At 37.0% G+C, this 17929-nt stretch overlaps 1 protein-coding gene across 4 annotated transcripts in view; it reads right to left on the bottom strand.

Moving 5' to 3' along the window:
* Positions 1–17929, bottom strand: part of trappc13 (trafficking protein particle complex subunit 13) — a 31476-nt gene that overhangs the window by 13265 nt on the left and 282 nt on the right. For all 4 annotated transcript variants that reach the window (XM_028805476.2, XM_028805478.2, XM_028805475.2 and 1 more), the window contains exons 2-5: positions 11129–11197; positions 10221–10320; positions 9702–9786; positions 2704–2831 (exon numbers count right to left, since the gene is read on the bottom strand). In XM_028805476.2, coding sequence (XP_028661309.1) covers positions 2704–2831; positions 9702–9786; positions 10221–10320; positions 11129–11197 — 382 coding nt within the window. The remainder of the gene's footprint in view (positions 1–2703; positions 2832–9701; positions 9787–10220; positions 10321–11128; positions 11198–17929) is intronic.

Here is a 17929-nt window from a genome sequence, read left to right as displayed (position 1 = left end):
GCGACAGGTCCAGGGAACAAGAAGGCCATAGTCCCTTTGAAATGACCAGGTTGCCAAAAAATTATTCAATTTGTGCCAAGCTGCAAGCTGATGTGTGACAGTTTGCCCCATCTTGCTGGAAATAACCTTCACTGATCTCACAGTCATCCACTTCATTCACAAGTCAAAAAGAGCGCCATGCTTGACTTGTTTGTACATTTATCCAGGAACACCGTGATCTTTATTTCGTTTCGATTGCTTCATTATTAAGTCAGTAATACATCATAACTCAGGGAGTCCTTCCCATTAGAATCATCCTGTATTTTTCTGTATCTTTAAATGACTACTATGTAATTGTTATATTTTTCTAATTCACTTTTTTTGTGGACTTTGCTTTCTTAAATAATGTCAAAATGCTGATGAGCAGACCAGACACCAAAACAAATGGCTCTGAAAAGAGCAACTGCTTCACAGTTACCAACTTGTGTGATTACTAGTAAATAATAGTCTAAATAACCAGAACATTTAAAAAGAAAAAATGAGTAATTCTTACCCATCTAACAAATGTCTGCTTCATTCTGTAAACATATAGCATATCCAGTTTGTAATTTCTAGATGGATGCAAAATACACCGAAACTGGGAAATAATAACATGCTTAATTACGGTGACAGTCTACCTAAGAGAAGAAATGGGCTGGGACAAAAACCTGTAGCCACATGGGGCCCCCAGACTAGACCAGAGAACCACTGGTGTAGATAACGGATGGAACACTTACTATTATATTTAATGCAGCTTTACTTTTATATTTCTCATGCAATTTATATTACTTATAATTTTTTATTTCTCCTAGCTATTCTTATAATTTTCAAAAACTTTCATTTTATTGCCACTTAATCAAAAAATTAAAGTGTTCAAATCTAGTATTTCAAACTTTACAATGGATTTTATTTTTGAAAAAAAAAAAAATTAAAAAATAAAATCAATTTTAAAAATATATGTTTTTATAGGTCGTCCCTACTGTTGATGACATGTGGATCCAAGTTATCTAGTCTGTGGATCCAAATCCACTAGTACAATTTCCTCTGACCATCTGTCCATAGTTCATTGCTTTGTCATAATCTTATTTTAAAATGTTCTGTTCCATGTTGTAATGATATATAGTATATATCCATTTTATTTAATCTTATGTTCCAGAAGTGTTATTTCACTCTAATTTTCACCCACATAGAACTTTCCATAATAATGGCACACAATCACACTTCAATTTGAAGTAATAGAAAACTTTTTTTCTTTAGTTTCATATTTTTTTTTTTTTCTGGCTTATTTTCGGTTATTTTATCAGTACACATCGTTTCTTGGTTTTGGATCTTAATTTTGGAAATGTTTCACTTCAGTGAGGTTATCTGAATAAGTGGTTACCAAAGGGCCTATATGTAGCTGTCAGTTCCAAATGTTTGAATGTTAAAGGTGTTATAGGCCTGTCACAAAAAAACTCCTGGAATATTCCCGCTCTCTCACAGCCGAAAAGAGTATAGAACAGGCTTCCTGGAAATCCTCATTAGAACAGAGTCATCTAATATGGAGACTTTATGATAGTATGATAAGTATGACTGGGATGGTAACTCTTAAGTAACAAACAATGGGTGTCAGACTCCTTAAAATAGACTTTCGTACATTATTTTGATGGATCTTGTTCACGTCGACTCATCACAGTATCTATGAACTGCATTTTACTTTATCCGTATTGATTGTAACCTTAATATTTTTTATGGAAAAAAATTATTTACCTATTTGATATTTTTTGTTCCCAGGTAATCCAGTTATCATCTAGAAACATGTAATACTGTGTTGGTAAAAAGGTTGCAGTTGGAATGAGTTTCAGTTTACCAGTGCGCCACATATACTTTGGCATGAGAAGATGCAAATTTCTTCCCCATTGCTGTTCTTTTGTTTAAAAATTGTTCAAAATTATGTGTCGGACTAAGCAATAAAAAATAAAGGATAACCTTATCTGGTCTGTTGTGTATGGAATTGTCAACCAGACATTTTTTAACAGTTTTTATTCTGAGTAATAACAATATTTTTGTTAGTGTATTAATTATCTGCATCCAAGCAAAATACCCTTGGATATTGTAATATTCTTGATCTAATTAAGGAAGTCAGTCCTGTCCTTAATATACCAAGCATGCTGGATACAGAATTCAGATAATGATTGATGAATTCTGCTATATGGCAGGATTCATTGGAACACTTGGATACAATAGGCCTAACTGGAGTCATCTTGCCTAGAAGAATTTATACCTCTTCCATATGGACAATAATTGACAGAAGGCCAAATTTCCACAGAAGCAAATGAACACCATTGTTTTACACGTCTTACAGAAATCACTAGAGTTAATGAAATTCATATCCTCTTTTGAAAATATATTTATAAATGGACAGGAAAGTCTTGTTAGATCTGATACACCTATTACTACTGTGTCTTTTTCTGAAACTGAGAATAAGAAAGCAAATTAAGATCAAACTCAATGCTTATGACTTCTGATGTCAAAAAAAGACTGAATCACGTTACTCAGATAAAGTGTTTAGTTACAGTGGTGGTCCTTACACCATAAAGATGATAGAAACAGCAGGCAAAAAAAAAAAAACAAGGCCAATCTGCTCATCTATGACACACAATATATCGTTGGCAGAAAGACAAGGTATGCTGAGGTAGTGCTTACATATGTGTTCCAATTTCTTTTACTTCATGATGTATAACATCATCAATACAGCATTCAGGTTTGAGTTCCGCAACAGCAGAATTGGATGCTGACAGATTTAGTCGCTGAGAACTTGTCTGAAGGTCTGCCTAAGAGAATGGAAAACACAATTTTATTCAGATGTTGAAGAGGATTTCTCATATTAAGAAACAATGCTTTTATAATAATGAAACAAAAATAAAAAATTAGATGCCACAGAAATGTGTAAAACTAATCTTTGAACATTTTTAAATGGTTTGGGTTTCAGCAATCCAGCATCTTTATTAGCTGTCAAGGTATATTCACATTGCAGAAATAAAAAATATTATACTTTATATACTGCGGTGGGTTGGCACCCTGCCCGGGATTGGTTCACAGTGCATCACTTTTTCCACATTTTGTTATGTTACAGCCTTATTCCAAAATGGATTAAATTCATTTTTTTTCCTCAGAATTCTACACACAACACCCCATAATGACAACGTGAAAAAAAGTTTACTTGAGATTTTTGAAAATCTATTAAAAATAAAAAAATTGATAAAGCACATGTACATAAGTATTCACAGCCTTTGCCATGAAGCTCAAAATTGAGCTCGGGTGCATCCTGTTTCCTCTGATCATCCTTCAGATGTTTCTGCAGCTTAATTGGAGTCCACCTGTGGTAAATTCAGTTGATTGGACATGATTTGGAAAGGCACACACCTGTCTATACAAGGTCCCACAGTTGACAGTTCATGTCAGAGCACAAACCAAGCATGAAGTCAAAGGAATTGTCTGTAGACCTCCGAGACAGGATTGTCTCGAGGCACAAATCTGGGGAAGGTTACAGAAAAATTTCTGCTGCTTTGAACGTCCTAACGAGCACAGTGGCCTCCATCATCCATAAGTGGAAGAAGTTCGAAACCACCAGGACTCTTCCTAGAGCTGGCCGGCCATCTAAACTGAGCGATCGGGGGAGAAGGGCCTTAGTCAGGGATTTGACCAAGAACCCGATGGTCACTCTGTCAGAGCTCCAGAGGTCCTCTGTGGAGAGAAGAGAACTTTCCAGAAGTACAACCATCTCTGCCACAATCCACCAATCAGGCCTGTATGGTAGAGTGGCCAGATGGAAGCCACTCCTTAGTAAAAGGCACATGGCAGCCCGCCTGGAGTTTGCCAAAAGGCACCTGAAGGACTCTCAGACCATGAGAAAGAAAATTCTCTGGTCTGATGAGACAAAGATTGAACTCTTTGGTGTGAATGGCAGGCGTAATGTTTGGAGGAAACCAGGCACCGCTCATCACCAGGCCAATACCATCCCTACAGTGAAGCATGGTGGTGGCAGCATCATGCTGTGGGGATGTTTTTCAGTGGCAGGAACTGGGAGACTAGTCAGGATAAAGGAAAAGATGACTGCAGCAATGTACAGAGACATCCTGGATGAAAACCTGCTCCAGAGCGCTCTTGACCTCAGACTGGGGAGACGGTTCATCTTTCAGCAGGACAACGACCCTAAGCACACAGCCAAGATATCAAAGGAGTGGCTTTAGGACAACTCTGTGAATGTCCTTGAGTAGCCCAGCCAGAGCCCAGACTTGAATCCGATTGAACATTTCTGGAGAGATCTTAAAATGGCTGTGCACCAACGCTTCCCATCCAACCTGATGGAGCTTGAGAGGTGCTGCAAAGAGGAATGGGCGAAACTGGCCAAGGATAGGTGTGCCAAGCTTGTGGCATCATATTCAAAAAGACTTGAGGTTGTAATTGCTGCCAAAGGTGCATCGACAAAGTATTGAGCAAAGGCTGTGAATACTTATGTACATGTGATTTCTCAGTTTTTTTTATTTTTAATAAATTTGCAAAAACCTCAAGTAAACTTTTTTCACGTTGTCATTATGGGGTGTTGTGTGTAGAATTCTGAGGAAAAAAATTAATTTAATCCATTTTGGAATAAGGCTGTAACACAACAAAATATGGAGAAAGTGATGCGCTGTGAATACTTTCCGGATGCACTATGTATGTATGTATGTATGTATGTTATATATATATATATATATATATATATATATATATATATATATATATATATATTATATATATATATATATATATATATAAAAACACACACACAGTTAGGTCCATAAATATTTGGACAGAGACAACTTTTTTCTAATTTTGGTTCTGTACATTACCACAATGAATTTTAAATGAAACAACTCAGATGCAGTTGAAATACAGACTTTCAGATTTAATTCAGTGGGGTGAAGAAAACGATTGCATAAAAATGTGAGGTAACTAAAGCATTTTTTTAACACAATTCCTTTATTTCAGGGGCTCAAAAGTAATTGGACAATTGACTCAAAGGCTATTTCATGGGCAGGAGTGGACAAGTCCGTGGTTATGTCATTATCAATTAAGCAGATAAAAGGCCTGGAGTTGATTTGAGGTGTGGTGCTTGCATGTGGAAGATTTTGCTGTGAACAGACAACATGCAGTCCTTAAGCTGCGAAAACAGAAAAAACCCATCCGAGAAATTGTTAAAATATTACGAGTGGCAAAATCTGCAGTTTGGTACATCCTGAGAAAGAAAGCAAGCACTGGTGAACTCAGCAACGCACAAAGACTGGGACGTCCACTGAAGACAACAGTGGTGGATGAGAAGACTGCATGAAAGTAAATACAGAGGGTGCACTGCAAAGTGCAAACCACTTATAAACCTCAAAAATAGAAAGGCTAGATTGGACTTTGCTAAAGAATATCTAAAAATGCCAGCACAGTTCTGGAAAAACATTCTTTGGACAGATGAAACCAAGATCAACCTCTACCAGAATGATGGCAGAAAAAAGTTTGGAGAAGGCGTGGAACAGCTCATTATCCAAAGCATACCACATCATCTGTAAAACACAGTGGAGGCAGTGTGATGGCTTGGGCGTGCATGGCTGCCAGTGACACTGGGACACTAGTGTTTATTGATGATGTGACACTGGACAGAAGCAGCTGAATGAATTCTGAGGTGTTCAGAGACATACTATCTGTTCAAATCCAGCTAAATGCAGTCAAATTGATTGGGCGGCGTTTCATGATACAGATGGACAATGACCCAAAACATACAGCCAAAGCAACCCAGGAGTTTATTAAAGCAAAGAAGTGGAAAATTCTTAAATGGCCAAGTCAGTCACCTGGGGCCTCATGTATAAACGGTGTGTACGCACAGAAATGTTGCGTACGAACCTTTCCACGCTCAATTCGCGATGTATAAAACCTAAACTTGGCGTAAAGCCACGCACATTTCCACGGTAACTCATACCTTGGCGTACGCAATTTCTCCGCTCGGTTTTGCAGACTGGCGGCACCCAGCGTCAAAGCAGTGCTACTGTTCCTGTGTGGTTACCCTTTCTTTCTTAGATCCACATTCCTGCCGCGGCTTTATAAATACACTGAAACTAACTGCATATTGTTTATTAGTGTAATGCATCTGATTGTAATTAACCTGTAGCAATATAATGGTCCAGGTATAGTATTCCAAATACCATAACTGCTTTAGCGTTGTAACTCTCACTGCATCTTCTTCTTCTTTCAGCTGCTCCCGTTAGGTGTTGCCACAGCAGATCATCTTTTTCCATATTACTTTCACTGCACCACTCGGAGTATTTATATCACTGTATCTGAGTGGGGACCCACAGCAGCAGCTGATTGGAAAGAGAATTATCGGTATACAGCATGAAGCAGACGCTGCCTGAGCCACAGCAAAACGCTTCAGAGACTTCCCTGTACGGACTTCGCGGTTTAGAAAAAGTTTCATCCCAAGAACTATAAACACACTCAATCACTCCATCAAGTGCTCCTTGTAGAACTGTTTGAACTTATAAGTACAATTACCTCACTGTAAACTTGCACTACAGTTATAATATTGCACAACCTGCGCCACTTTATGAAGCGTGTATTTACATATGATGATATCATTTTTAAGATGAAATGCAGCAAAATATGTTGATTATATTATACAGCTAAAACTTTAACTTCATTTAAATAATCTGTATTGTTAATAATTAAACATGTGAGGACACGGTGCCGCAGCGCTAGCTAGTTCAGGGATTGTTCCTGCATTGCGTTGTATTCTTGCGCTGACGCGACACTGGAAAGATAGACAGATAGAATAATTAAACATGTACTACGAAGATATTTCAATGTTCCTTAAAAGTTTTGAAGAATCAGCGTTCTAAGCTTACAGATGGCTTAACGTCTATTACAGAGCTGATTGTGTGGCGATTGGGCATTTGGAGAAAGAAAAGTTAGGACAGGAATTGGAGGTTAGTATGTTTGAAAGAGACAGTACTTCTGTAATAAATTATTTAATCGAAGGTCGCACATGGCGCAGCAAGACTCTTGCGTGAGACATGAACAATCACTGCGCCACCGTGTTCCCATGTTTAATAACATGCTTTCATTCCTATCATCATGAAAATGATATCACGTATACATCTCAGTATTTTAATTATTCAGAAAGCTGTAATATCACGAATGTAATGGATTCTGTGTTCTGTCGGAGAAAGAGTAAGAACGGAAGCACATAGTGATTCACACACATAGAGCACATAGAAGATCAAATACAGAACAAAGCATTTAACGTGCTACTTGAGAAACTAGTAAAATAAACGATTTTAAGATGAAGTTTATGATGTTCTACTTTAATGGCAAAATAAACTACGTGATTAAAGTTGACATTTCGTGCTTTTTTCCCCACTGTGTGCCTATTTGTTTTGTCTGTACCCTAATAAGCTTTCATATGACACTCAGATGGTGGGCTACGACTCGCCTTTTCACGGCGACTTTGATATGTGATTTCTTTTTTATTTCGGGCACTGTGCGACTTTGTGAACTTGGATCTTTCGAGTTTCTCCGGCACTCTGTCACTCAATCAACTTTCTTTTGTTGATTATATCACTGTTTACACCAACAAATAGTACGTTTTTCCTTTGCCTCCACTTGGTATTCACTGACATTCTTATATTTTCCCCTGTGCTTTTCCCATTGTCTTTTCACAGAAGGCTATTTATATTGATTTGCATATTCAAAGAGGCGTAATTCTGGGAGGAGTTGGGGCGGGACAGAAGGTGCGTGCACGTACGTTACTTTTCACGCTGATCGGGATTTATGTAGTGGGAGAACGTGAAAGTTTGCGTGCGTACAGATTCCTGCATCTGGATTTTTCTGTGCATACGCGCATTCCCGCTTTTGTGCTTACGCCATGTTATAGTGTGAGTTCTACGCACGGCGTTATACATGAGGCCCCTGATCTTAACCCAATTGAGCATGCATTTCACTTGTTGAAGACTAAACTTCGAACAGAAAGGCCCACAAACAAACAGCAACTGAAAGCCGCTACAGTAAAGGCCTAGCAGGGTATTAAAAAGGAGGAAACCCAACATCTGGTGATGTCCAGGAGTTCAAGACTTCAGGCTGTCATTGCCAGCAAAGGGTTTTCAACCAAGTATTACAAATGAACATTTTATTTCCAGTTATTTAATTTGTCCAATTACTTTTGAGCCCCTGAAATTAAGGGATTGTGTTAAAAAAATGCTTTAGTTGCCTCACATTTTTATGCAATCGTTTTGTTCACCCTACTGAATTAAAGCTGAAAGTCTGCACTTCAACTGCATCTGAGTTGTTTCATTTAAAATTCATTGTGGTAATGTACAGAACCAAAATTAGAAAAACGTTGTCTCTGTCCAAATATTTATGGACCTAACTGTGTGTGTGTATATTTGGTTGAAAATAGTTTTACTGTCAAATAATGCAAAGAGTACGCAACACGTGTTTCGCCCTAATTCTGGGCTCATCAGGTGTACACACTCCCTGCACTCACATGTGCGAATAGGAGGCAGCTGAAGGGCTTAATGACTAGTAGTTACAGATCTGCCCAGGGGGGTGGCGGGGTGCACTAACTCTTTTTCCAAGTCTCCTGCAAACCTTTCCGGGAAATCCCACCAGTAGCCGCTGCCTCAGCTTGGGACACAGCACTTCCAGTCCCGAGGATGACATCACTTCCCCAAGACTCCCTATAAAACCTCACTCCCTTCCTCTGGATTTCAGTTGTTTTGGCACATTATATGGGTGGCTGCCCCAAACCTTTGCAATGTCTGGTGTCCTTTCTTGCCACACTGGCGTAGTCGGCAGGATGCTGTCCCAGAAGAGACCGGGACAGAACCCAAAATCAAACCAGGTAGGAAAGTACCGGGGCCGAGTTTCTGGATGGGGAGCATGTCAGGAGGTCGGGAAAGACCCGGTATGGGCTCCGCTTCACAAGGACATTCCCGGACATAAGTCCTACTGAAAGGAGAGTGTGGAAGGGACCCATAGATGTGGGCTGGTTTCTGGGAAGGAAACAAAAAGGGTTATTATGCTCTCTCGGACAAGAGAGCTAAGCTGCCCATTGGGACCAAGGTCACTGGGAATTCGATCCGGAGGGGTCGGTCCTTGAGCAGGCAATGGCTCTCTGGGAGCAGGCGGCTCTGTGGCTACGGCCATTTGACTTGACCACCTTCCAGATTGTACAGCAGGTCGCCTGCTTCTTGTTCCTCCAACGTCTGCCCCAGCCGGCCTGGGGAGACTTCCATAACATGAACGAGCTTATACGGCTCATAAAAAATCCGAGGCCAGTCTCGAAATCTGGGAGGGCGGAACGGCCCTCTAGTAGAACCCCTAGGGACTACATCCCACTTAAGTCTCTCTCACACAAACCGGAGCCCATTCTAAGATCCCTAGGCCACTTAGTGTACACTGCCTCAGCTCGGGACATAGCACTTCCGGTCCTGGCCCCGAGGACATCATCATTTCCAGTCCCAGCCCAGAGGACGACATCACTTCCACCTTTCTTGCCATGCACATATACATACATAAATACATACACACTCACAAAAACATACATACATATACACTAACCTTATATACTTACATATATAAGCAAGCACTCAACAAATATCTTTATCACTCATACATACCTTCACAAGGATGTCTTTGACAATCTGATTACTATCATTGTGAACACTGATGTAGCTGGAAAATGTTTCTCCAAGAAATATATTTCTAAAGAAATGCAAGACAAGTTTGGTTTTAAAATTTACAATTAAGACTGGAGCATAAAGCTATTATATAGTTGGCAAGCTCACTGACTGGCCCCAAAAAGTCTTCAGTGTTCAACATAAACAGTTTAATCCCAAAACACTGTGTTTATTTTATAACAGCTGCGTACTTTCTTTTTACTTTAAAGTAAAATGCTATGCTTTTCTTTACTCAAGCGTAATAAAGAATTATATTGACAGCAGATATTGTGGCTTACAAATAAGTACAACAAATGAATCTGAATTTATAACCATATTATAACAGTCTTTTCAACATTTACTCTGTTGTCAGACCATAAACTATTAAAACACAACTTGTAATTTTATGTTATCACGGAATTTTTATTTAGAGCAGCTCTCTAAATATTTTTCTGTATAATAAGAGAAAAAGTATACTACCCAAAGTTTTGAGGAAGTGTGAGCATTTCACCAAGCATTAATGTCTCAGCTCCCTTTACAGTAGAGGGATCCTCCCTCATAAGTTTGGAGAAAAGGTCCCCTGCAACAGGAAAAATAATATAAACTGAAAACAGTCAAACACAAATGAGGCTGGTGATGTAAAATATTAAGTATGTGGCTTTACAAAAATATTTTTTGTTGACTAAATGATTCAGGTTTTGATAAAACTTACAACAGAAGGTCCCAAGTTTATTTTGGGCTGCACAGTAGTTTGCAGTGCCAATGGACGTGTACTGTCCAGTTTAGGTTGTGCAGCGTGTCTCATCTTTGTATTCTTTTCATCTTACTGTGGCTTTTCCTTTTTCACCTCAAATCTATGTGGATTCTAAACTTAATGTGCTACCATTTATATGCAATTCAAATCAATATATTATCCTGAGCAGCAAGTGGTTGCGGGGCTTTCAATTTTTTTCACTTTGTTTTTTATATGTTTAAATCTATACGACTACATTTTGTTAGATGATGCTGATGTATCACAAAAATCTGATGCCAATTAAGACAGACCAGGCACCAGCATCCCACTGTTTTTTATGACATAACATCTGTGTGAACTTGCATGTTTTGATTGTCACTAGCAATAAAGAAGTCTGCACACGTATAAGAAAATTCTCTTAAGGACACAACAGAATTTTAATGGCAGAAACACCACAGTTTAGGGCACTTCTCTTCAGTCCACGAACACACAACTGTAATATTTACATATACTCTAATACTCTAAACATTCTGAAAGCTGAAGTGCCTGACTATCCATTACTAATCCAATTGTACCAATAATTGTAATGTTCACAAAACTTGGTACTTTGGGCACTGCATTATTTTCTTTAATAAATAAATAAATAAATAAATACCTGGCAAGTCTCGGTCCTCGCATGTCACTGGCATATTTGTGAATAAAGTTGGCTTTGTTAACCGCATCACTAGGAAAAAGAAAAAGCTACAATAAAAGTTTCTGTAGCCAATAATTTAAAAAAAAACAAACCAATGATTGTGAAAATTCCTAAAACAAGTCTTTTATTTCAAATAGAGAGCCAAAGACTACTAGAGTATACTCACTGCTAAGAAGTATACACAGTAGAGCAAAAAGGCATAGGTAATAAAATAAATTTAAAAAAAAAAAGTTAAAATTTACATTATTTCTACACAATTAAGATATTAACGGCAAATTAATGATGGGTTTTCAAAAGTTTAAATAATTTAAGGCCAAAGTGATACTGTCAGTTAAAGTGTCAATATATTGAAACACTTTAATATATTAAATCAAGACTAATTTATCACATGAAAGATGCTTACAAATCCAAGAGAAATTGTTTATACAGTTCTGCATGTGCAACAAAAGCAAGTTAAATGATTTCCTTGCAGTTGCACAGTAGACAGTTGTGGGGGTTGCAAAGGCCGTCTTGGGATTCAGAGTCTTCGGAGTTAAGCCACATGGCTTATTACTGCCCAGCTGTAAGACTTTCCTAGCTGTCCAGCAAGTGTACTTTTTGAGAGAAATTAAATTGTATAAAATAGTGCATTGGGGGATCACTCTGTTGTCTTTACAAAAATATTTCTCTCTATTATAAAAAAAAAAAATCTTGGGTCTCGGAGACACTTTTAACATCCCACGAGACAAGGCAGTGAGACAAAAGGACAGCTGCTGTACAGGCTTTTAAATGTTTGAAGTGCTGCGCGACATGCAGATCACGCAGCACGGCAGCTGATCGAGCATAGAGGAGGTAAAAAAAAAAAAAAAAAAAAAAAAAAAAATGTATTTGTTTTCCATTGTATCACCATTTAAGAGGAGGTTTTGGAGGAGCGAACACATTTCCTTAGCGTGCGTTCAAGCCCCCCTCTTCACAACGCAAGAGGCAGAGATGCGAAGTGGCTGGTGCGTAGCATGCCCCTGGGTTGGAATAACCATGATACAGGGGAAATCAAAAATGTGTTTGCTTTGCTGGATTGAAATTTCTGCTAAAACAAAAGGATTCTATTGACCTCCTATGGACCACAATGATGATGTTAAGATCTTAGATCCAAACAGAATTATAGACAGAGACAAAACCAAAATATTTCAATATGGATATACATTTCAAATTAAGACTGTCACAATTTACAGAACTACTTGAGAGAAATACTCTGCTATCAGGCTCTACCTCAAAAAAAAAAAAAAAAAAAAAGGCAATCAAAAACTATGGCCTTGTTTCAACTTCACTGGCATACAGTCACAAAAATGACTTGTACTATTACCAAGAGTTTTCCCACTACCATGTATTTTCAGATTTAAAAGTTTATGCAATTGGGGAAAAAACAAAATCATAACACATTACTCAGTCTTTACATGAAAGATATTGTATATTGGTACTATTCACAAAAGTTTTATATTTTTTTAAGTTATGTACATGTATAACATATTTGCACTTCCATTAAAAGGGAGTTCACTCTGAGCCCATAAACCTCTATAAAGAGGCTATTGGTCACTTAGTACAGCGAGAGAAAGCGAGAAAATCCAGATTTGCAGAAGCCACTCCAAAACTCAACTACCTGCCACCAAAGTCCCATGATTTGTGATTCAAAAACTGGACTCCTCTGATCTCCAAGGACATACTATGAACCATGAAAAATGCAATTCTCACTTTGAGTCAGTTGTTAAAACATTTTACAAGTTTATTAATTCCTTTGTGAATATGGTATTTTTTTTCATTTTAGGCTAAACAGCTTCTGTAAATTGCTGAAATACAAGTGCAAAAGTGTTCCCTGTAATGAACTAGTGTCCTGTATGAGGTGGGCAGGGCAGGGGGCAGTCCCTGTTATTTTGTGATGCTTTCTACTGCTAAAACAGGCTTGTGGCACTTTAATAGAAAAATCATTTTCAGAAAAATGTGTCAAGATCTTTAAACGATAGCAAGTGAGATTATCATAATCCAGCAAAGAATCACGTTAAAAGTATTTGCACTAAGCATTCTACTTTGTTGTATAAGTAATTATGTTTTCTGATTAATTATTCCTGCTATATTAAACAGCTGTTTACTGTGATAAGAATGGCTTATTTATACGTAGATTTGAACACTCAGCCATGAACATGTTTAATCCCAGGCACACAGGTTTTCAGTTGAGAATGAATAAAATTAGATACAAGTGTAAAAAAATACATTTTATTTCAAAAATGTAAGTTACAATAATACTTTGCATATATATTCAAGTGCTACAAGAAGTACAACAACTGCCCCATTTTCCTTAGAGGTTTTTCACAGCTTAAAGCATTTTTACAGTCCAGTAAGCAGCCGCTTTCATCTCATACTGATCATATACAAACCCTTTTAAAAACAGAAAATATTCACATGTACTGTAGCTGTCCTAAAATCTTTTTTATTCAAACCAAAAAGAAGCACTAAATATATTCATTTTGCATAAACTTTACAAGTTAAAATAAAAACTTAAATAAAAGTTACAGCTATAAACTAAATATTTTACCATGTTTATGGACTACTAAATTTATTTTACCATTAAGAGATAAATGTTGCTTTAAAAATATGCCAATGTTCTCACAGTATAAAATGTCACAGAACACCCATATCTGATCTATGTCCCTTTGAATATTTGCATTACATGCAGGAAGTCTTAAACAACGCATTGCTTTGCTCAACTGAGCCCAAGTCAGTTCCAAATTATTATTCTTACAGTTTGATATCTCAATTACCCATCTTGCTCTCTGTAGTAAGTGAAGCTGCAATTCCTCAAGAACCTGCTGGATCTCCTTCGAAAATGGCAACAAATTTTCAACAAATGCTTTGCTAGGAATAGAAACACTCCAGGATCTTTTAAATGGTGTTACTTTACTTCCAGCACCTCTCGCACATACAAAGTCTTTGTCACTTACTGGGGAAGACTGATGCAAACTGGTAGGCCACCTTAAAACTGCATTAAACTCATGTAGGTTCTTGGTGCAGTCATAGCTGAAAGAACTCGCCAAAGGTTCAGATGCAGCTAATAAATACTTCACTTTTTGAACTTCCTCAGATGATATAAATGGTGGATCTTTTTTTGGTTTCAGTACAGACATTCCATCACGTTTATACCATGGTGAAAACGGTGGCACAGTTCTTTTAGGAAATTCCTCCATGGCCTTTTCTGCTATTTTCATCAATTCCGGGATCCCGTTTTGAAGTCGATGATGCAAAATTACTTCCATGACTGCAGAAGTACAGACTTATGAATGTAACACAATCACATTGCAAACCATTAGTGATGCATTCCACACATCTTCACACATCATGACTGCTCAGGACCTAAAGCAAAAGTATTGTGAATACATAAAAATGAACTATTGTTCATAATTCAATGGTTGATTTAAAAAGTTGTGGTGTTAAGAAGCCATCTACTACACATAAGGAGAAAGTCAACCAAAGAATGAACCTTCTTATAGCCTTTACTGTGACCTACTTTTGACCAAAACAATCATTAGCTGCAAATCTTGAAACTACTTAGTTTGAAATGCTGAATATGTCTAAGCTATATGAATAAAAGACTGTTCAGCAACCAAACTAACATTTGTGCCAGTAACTTAAGTTTCATCTAAGAACATTACTACGAAATGTAGTAGCCAAATACTGTATGTGAACTGTGACAGAAGAAACATTCAGAACATTTGATAGACTTGCAAAGACGTTTAGATGTTTTCTGCTATTTCTTCTGTGCATAAAGAATGGTTAACAGAAAAAGAATCTGTCTAGTAATTTTTTTAACTTTGATATTCATAAACAAATGCACATTTCTATTTCTTATAACAAATTTTTGTGAAGTGACCTGCTGCAATGCACAAACATTCAGCTACCTCAATGATTCCAAGAAGCATACCTTATAGTCAAAGTACTTAAAATGTATCTACACTGATGTAATGGCAGAAATGTAGCTGGTGATTTCATTTCCCTGCATTACTTGTTTTTTTCCTGGAGGGCTAAACTCATTTCTTACTAAAAATGACACCAAATACCTCATCTTTGCTGCAATTTTATCATAAATATGGACTAGTTTTATACTTGGTAAAATAGTGTAGAATAACCCAAAAAAGTCCATATGTTCTTGTGAATTGTTTGAATGTGAAATATAAATTCAAAACATTCTGGTGTGATTGTACATGTGTATAACTTGAACAACAGCTTTACTTCAATAGCAATAATACATTTTATTTATATAAGCAAAGCATTTGCTTTTAAATGATTACCCCAACAATTAATTTTTTCTGCTTGTTCTCCAGATGTCTGGATGGTATCTTCATCGGCAACCACAGATGCCCTCCAGTTTTAAGACATGCACAGTAAGTTAACTTGTGAAACTAAACATGTAAGGTATAAAGTGCATGGGGGTATGTGGGACTGTGTTCTGTGACTTTTGGGCCTGTGGCAAAGGCTCTTCACAACCCTGACATGTATACTAAGTTTGCTCATTGGATGATTTTTTAAATGTATTGATTAATGGAATATAAAAACAATGGCGATTACTCTCTTCTTTCTAACTGGAAAATCTGTCTTTTTTCAGTTGTATACCGTGATTGATTACATTTCTAAACAGTGATTAAGACAAATGCTATTAACGAATGTTAATTAATCTGAATGGTATTTATTTCTAGTTTAGTGTTAAAACCTTTTTTTTTTTTTTTTTTTTTTAAATTCAGAAGCCCAGTTAACAGGGCTTCACCTCAGCAAACTAGGGTGAATTCACATGAAATCAACAGAGGAATTCAAACTAACCATCTTCCATTTACATCATACATTAATGAAATTATATTGTTGTACCCAAAAACTAGTGTGCCACATTTTTGGCTTGTATGTTTATTAGTTTCTAGATATGAAGCCTTTAAAAAAAGGGGGATGTGGTCCTAATTTTACAAAAAAAAGTACCACTTGGACATTTTTAGAAGTCATACTTTTTAAACTGTTAAAATTTCTGGTTTGTTCTTTAGTGTTAGAGGTATTTAACTTTTAAAATAGTTGGTCTATAGTTGCATATTTGCCAATTCATGGCTTGCTGGACAAAAAAATAACGCCAGTCAAATATGATTGCTGGTGTCATCAGAGCTCTGCTACTCTGCTCTACACACCCATCCTGGTTAGTCTTATTTGGAGGCTGACTTTGGGAACTGATACACCGATTTATTTTTGTAACTGTATACTATACAACTCTGTGATTATATTATAATTAGCATCTGTTTTCTGCATTTCTCTTTGTAGTAAAACACTGCATGTTTGATACCTTAGTAAATATAATTGGGTTCAATAAAACATCTTGTGTGTTTATTCAGTAGAACATGGTTTTTCCTGTGGAATGGCAGTTTTTAATGGCTGAATTTAATGTCATACATGGCCAATATGCATTCGAAAATACATGTGAAATAATTTGTTCACATTTTAACACCTCCTAATTTAAAATGTTTAATAAAGAACTATAACATCAGTAATGCCTATCAAAATCTGAAAGATCTGATATGGTTTAGTGTGAAGATACAAAGTGCCAAAGTTGCTCTTAAGCACTGAAAGTATTTTTTTTAAATAAAATTTTCAGCAAGCCATAAATTGGCACATATGCAACTGTAGACCAACTGTTTATGAAGTTATAAACACCTAACAACTAAAGAACTATCGCAGACAATTCCATGCAGGTAGCATTAACAGTTTAAAAGTTATGACTTATGGAACATTGCGGTTTTCAATAAAATTAGGACTCGTTCCCTTTTTACAGCCTCTCTACCACAGAAACTGCCGAGGATAAAAGCCTAACGCACTCGTTAATGGGTACAATGGCATTAGTTTCAGCAGGTATGAATTAAATCGGAGATGGTCAGTCAGGAACATTTTTTAGAATCTACTGATTTGACACGAATTGATTCAATAATGAAATGCAATTAACCACAGTAAAGGGTACAGTTACGTTTGAACTATTTTAAAAACAATCTACTTTAAAACTGACTAACGTGCATGTTTTTTTTTCAGTATCGATGACTGTAAGGGATTGCTGTAAAAATCGTGAGGAGGAGGTCATTTCTTAATCGGGTGAATGAATTACTGAGGACATTTTGCCCCCCATCTTAGCCTATGAATGACAGGACTGTTTAAAGGCCGGACGCTGTAACCGGAGCAGTAACCCGCCTGCTCGCACCCACTTAATGGCCCTAAGACAGAAGCTGCTGTGGCGGAAAGGCTCATCGGGACCTTAAGTCTGTACAGATATAAACAGCAATCATGCTTTCTATTTGCCATTACTTCCAGTTTAGTTAAACCCTGTATCGAACGATTTCAACGTAGCACAGCCCAAGCATGAAACATCTAACTAAAGGTTGAACACATTTTTGCAGAGGCTGGATATGTAAATTTATTACATTGAAATCGTAACACTTTTATTTCACCGCGTCCTTTTTAAAAATCAGACACTGCACTGGCACAGATCCGATTCGCGCAAAAAATAAAATTACTATGTAAATCAGCAAAACACATACCGCGTTAAATATATGTAGAAAAAAATATGCGCATATATAACATACAAATAACACAAAATAAAGCTACACGTTTCTAAAACAAAAAATGACAGAACCAACTAAAATTATTTTTAACTATACGTTTTATATATATATATAATGTGTTGCACACTATCCATAAACAAATACGGCCAATTTA

The sequence above is a fragment of the Erpetoichthys calabaricus genome, chromosome 7, assembly GCF_900747795.2.
Source record: "Erpetoichthys calabaricus chromosome 7, fErpCal1.3, whole genome shotgun sequence".
Taxonomy (NCBI): Eukaryota; Metazoa; Chordata; class Cladistia; order Polypteriformes; family Polypteridae; genus Erpetoichthys; species Erpetoichthys calabaricus.
Note: the sequence above shows the minus strand (reverse complement) of the source record. Positions and strands in the feature narration are given on the sequence as shown.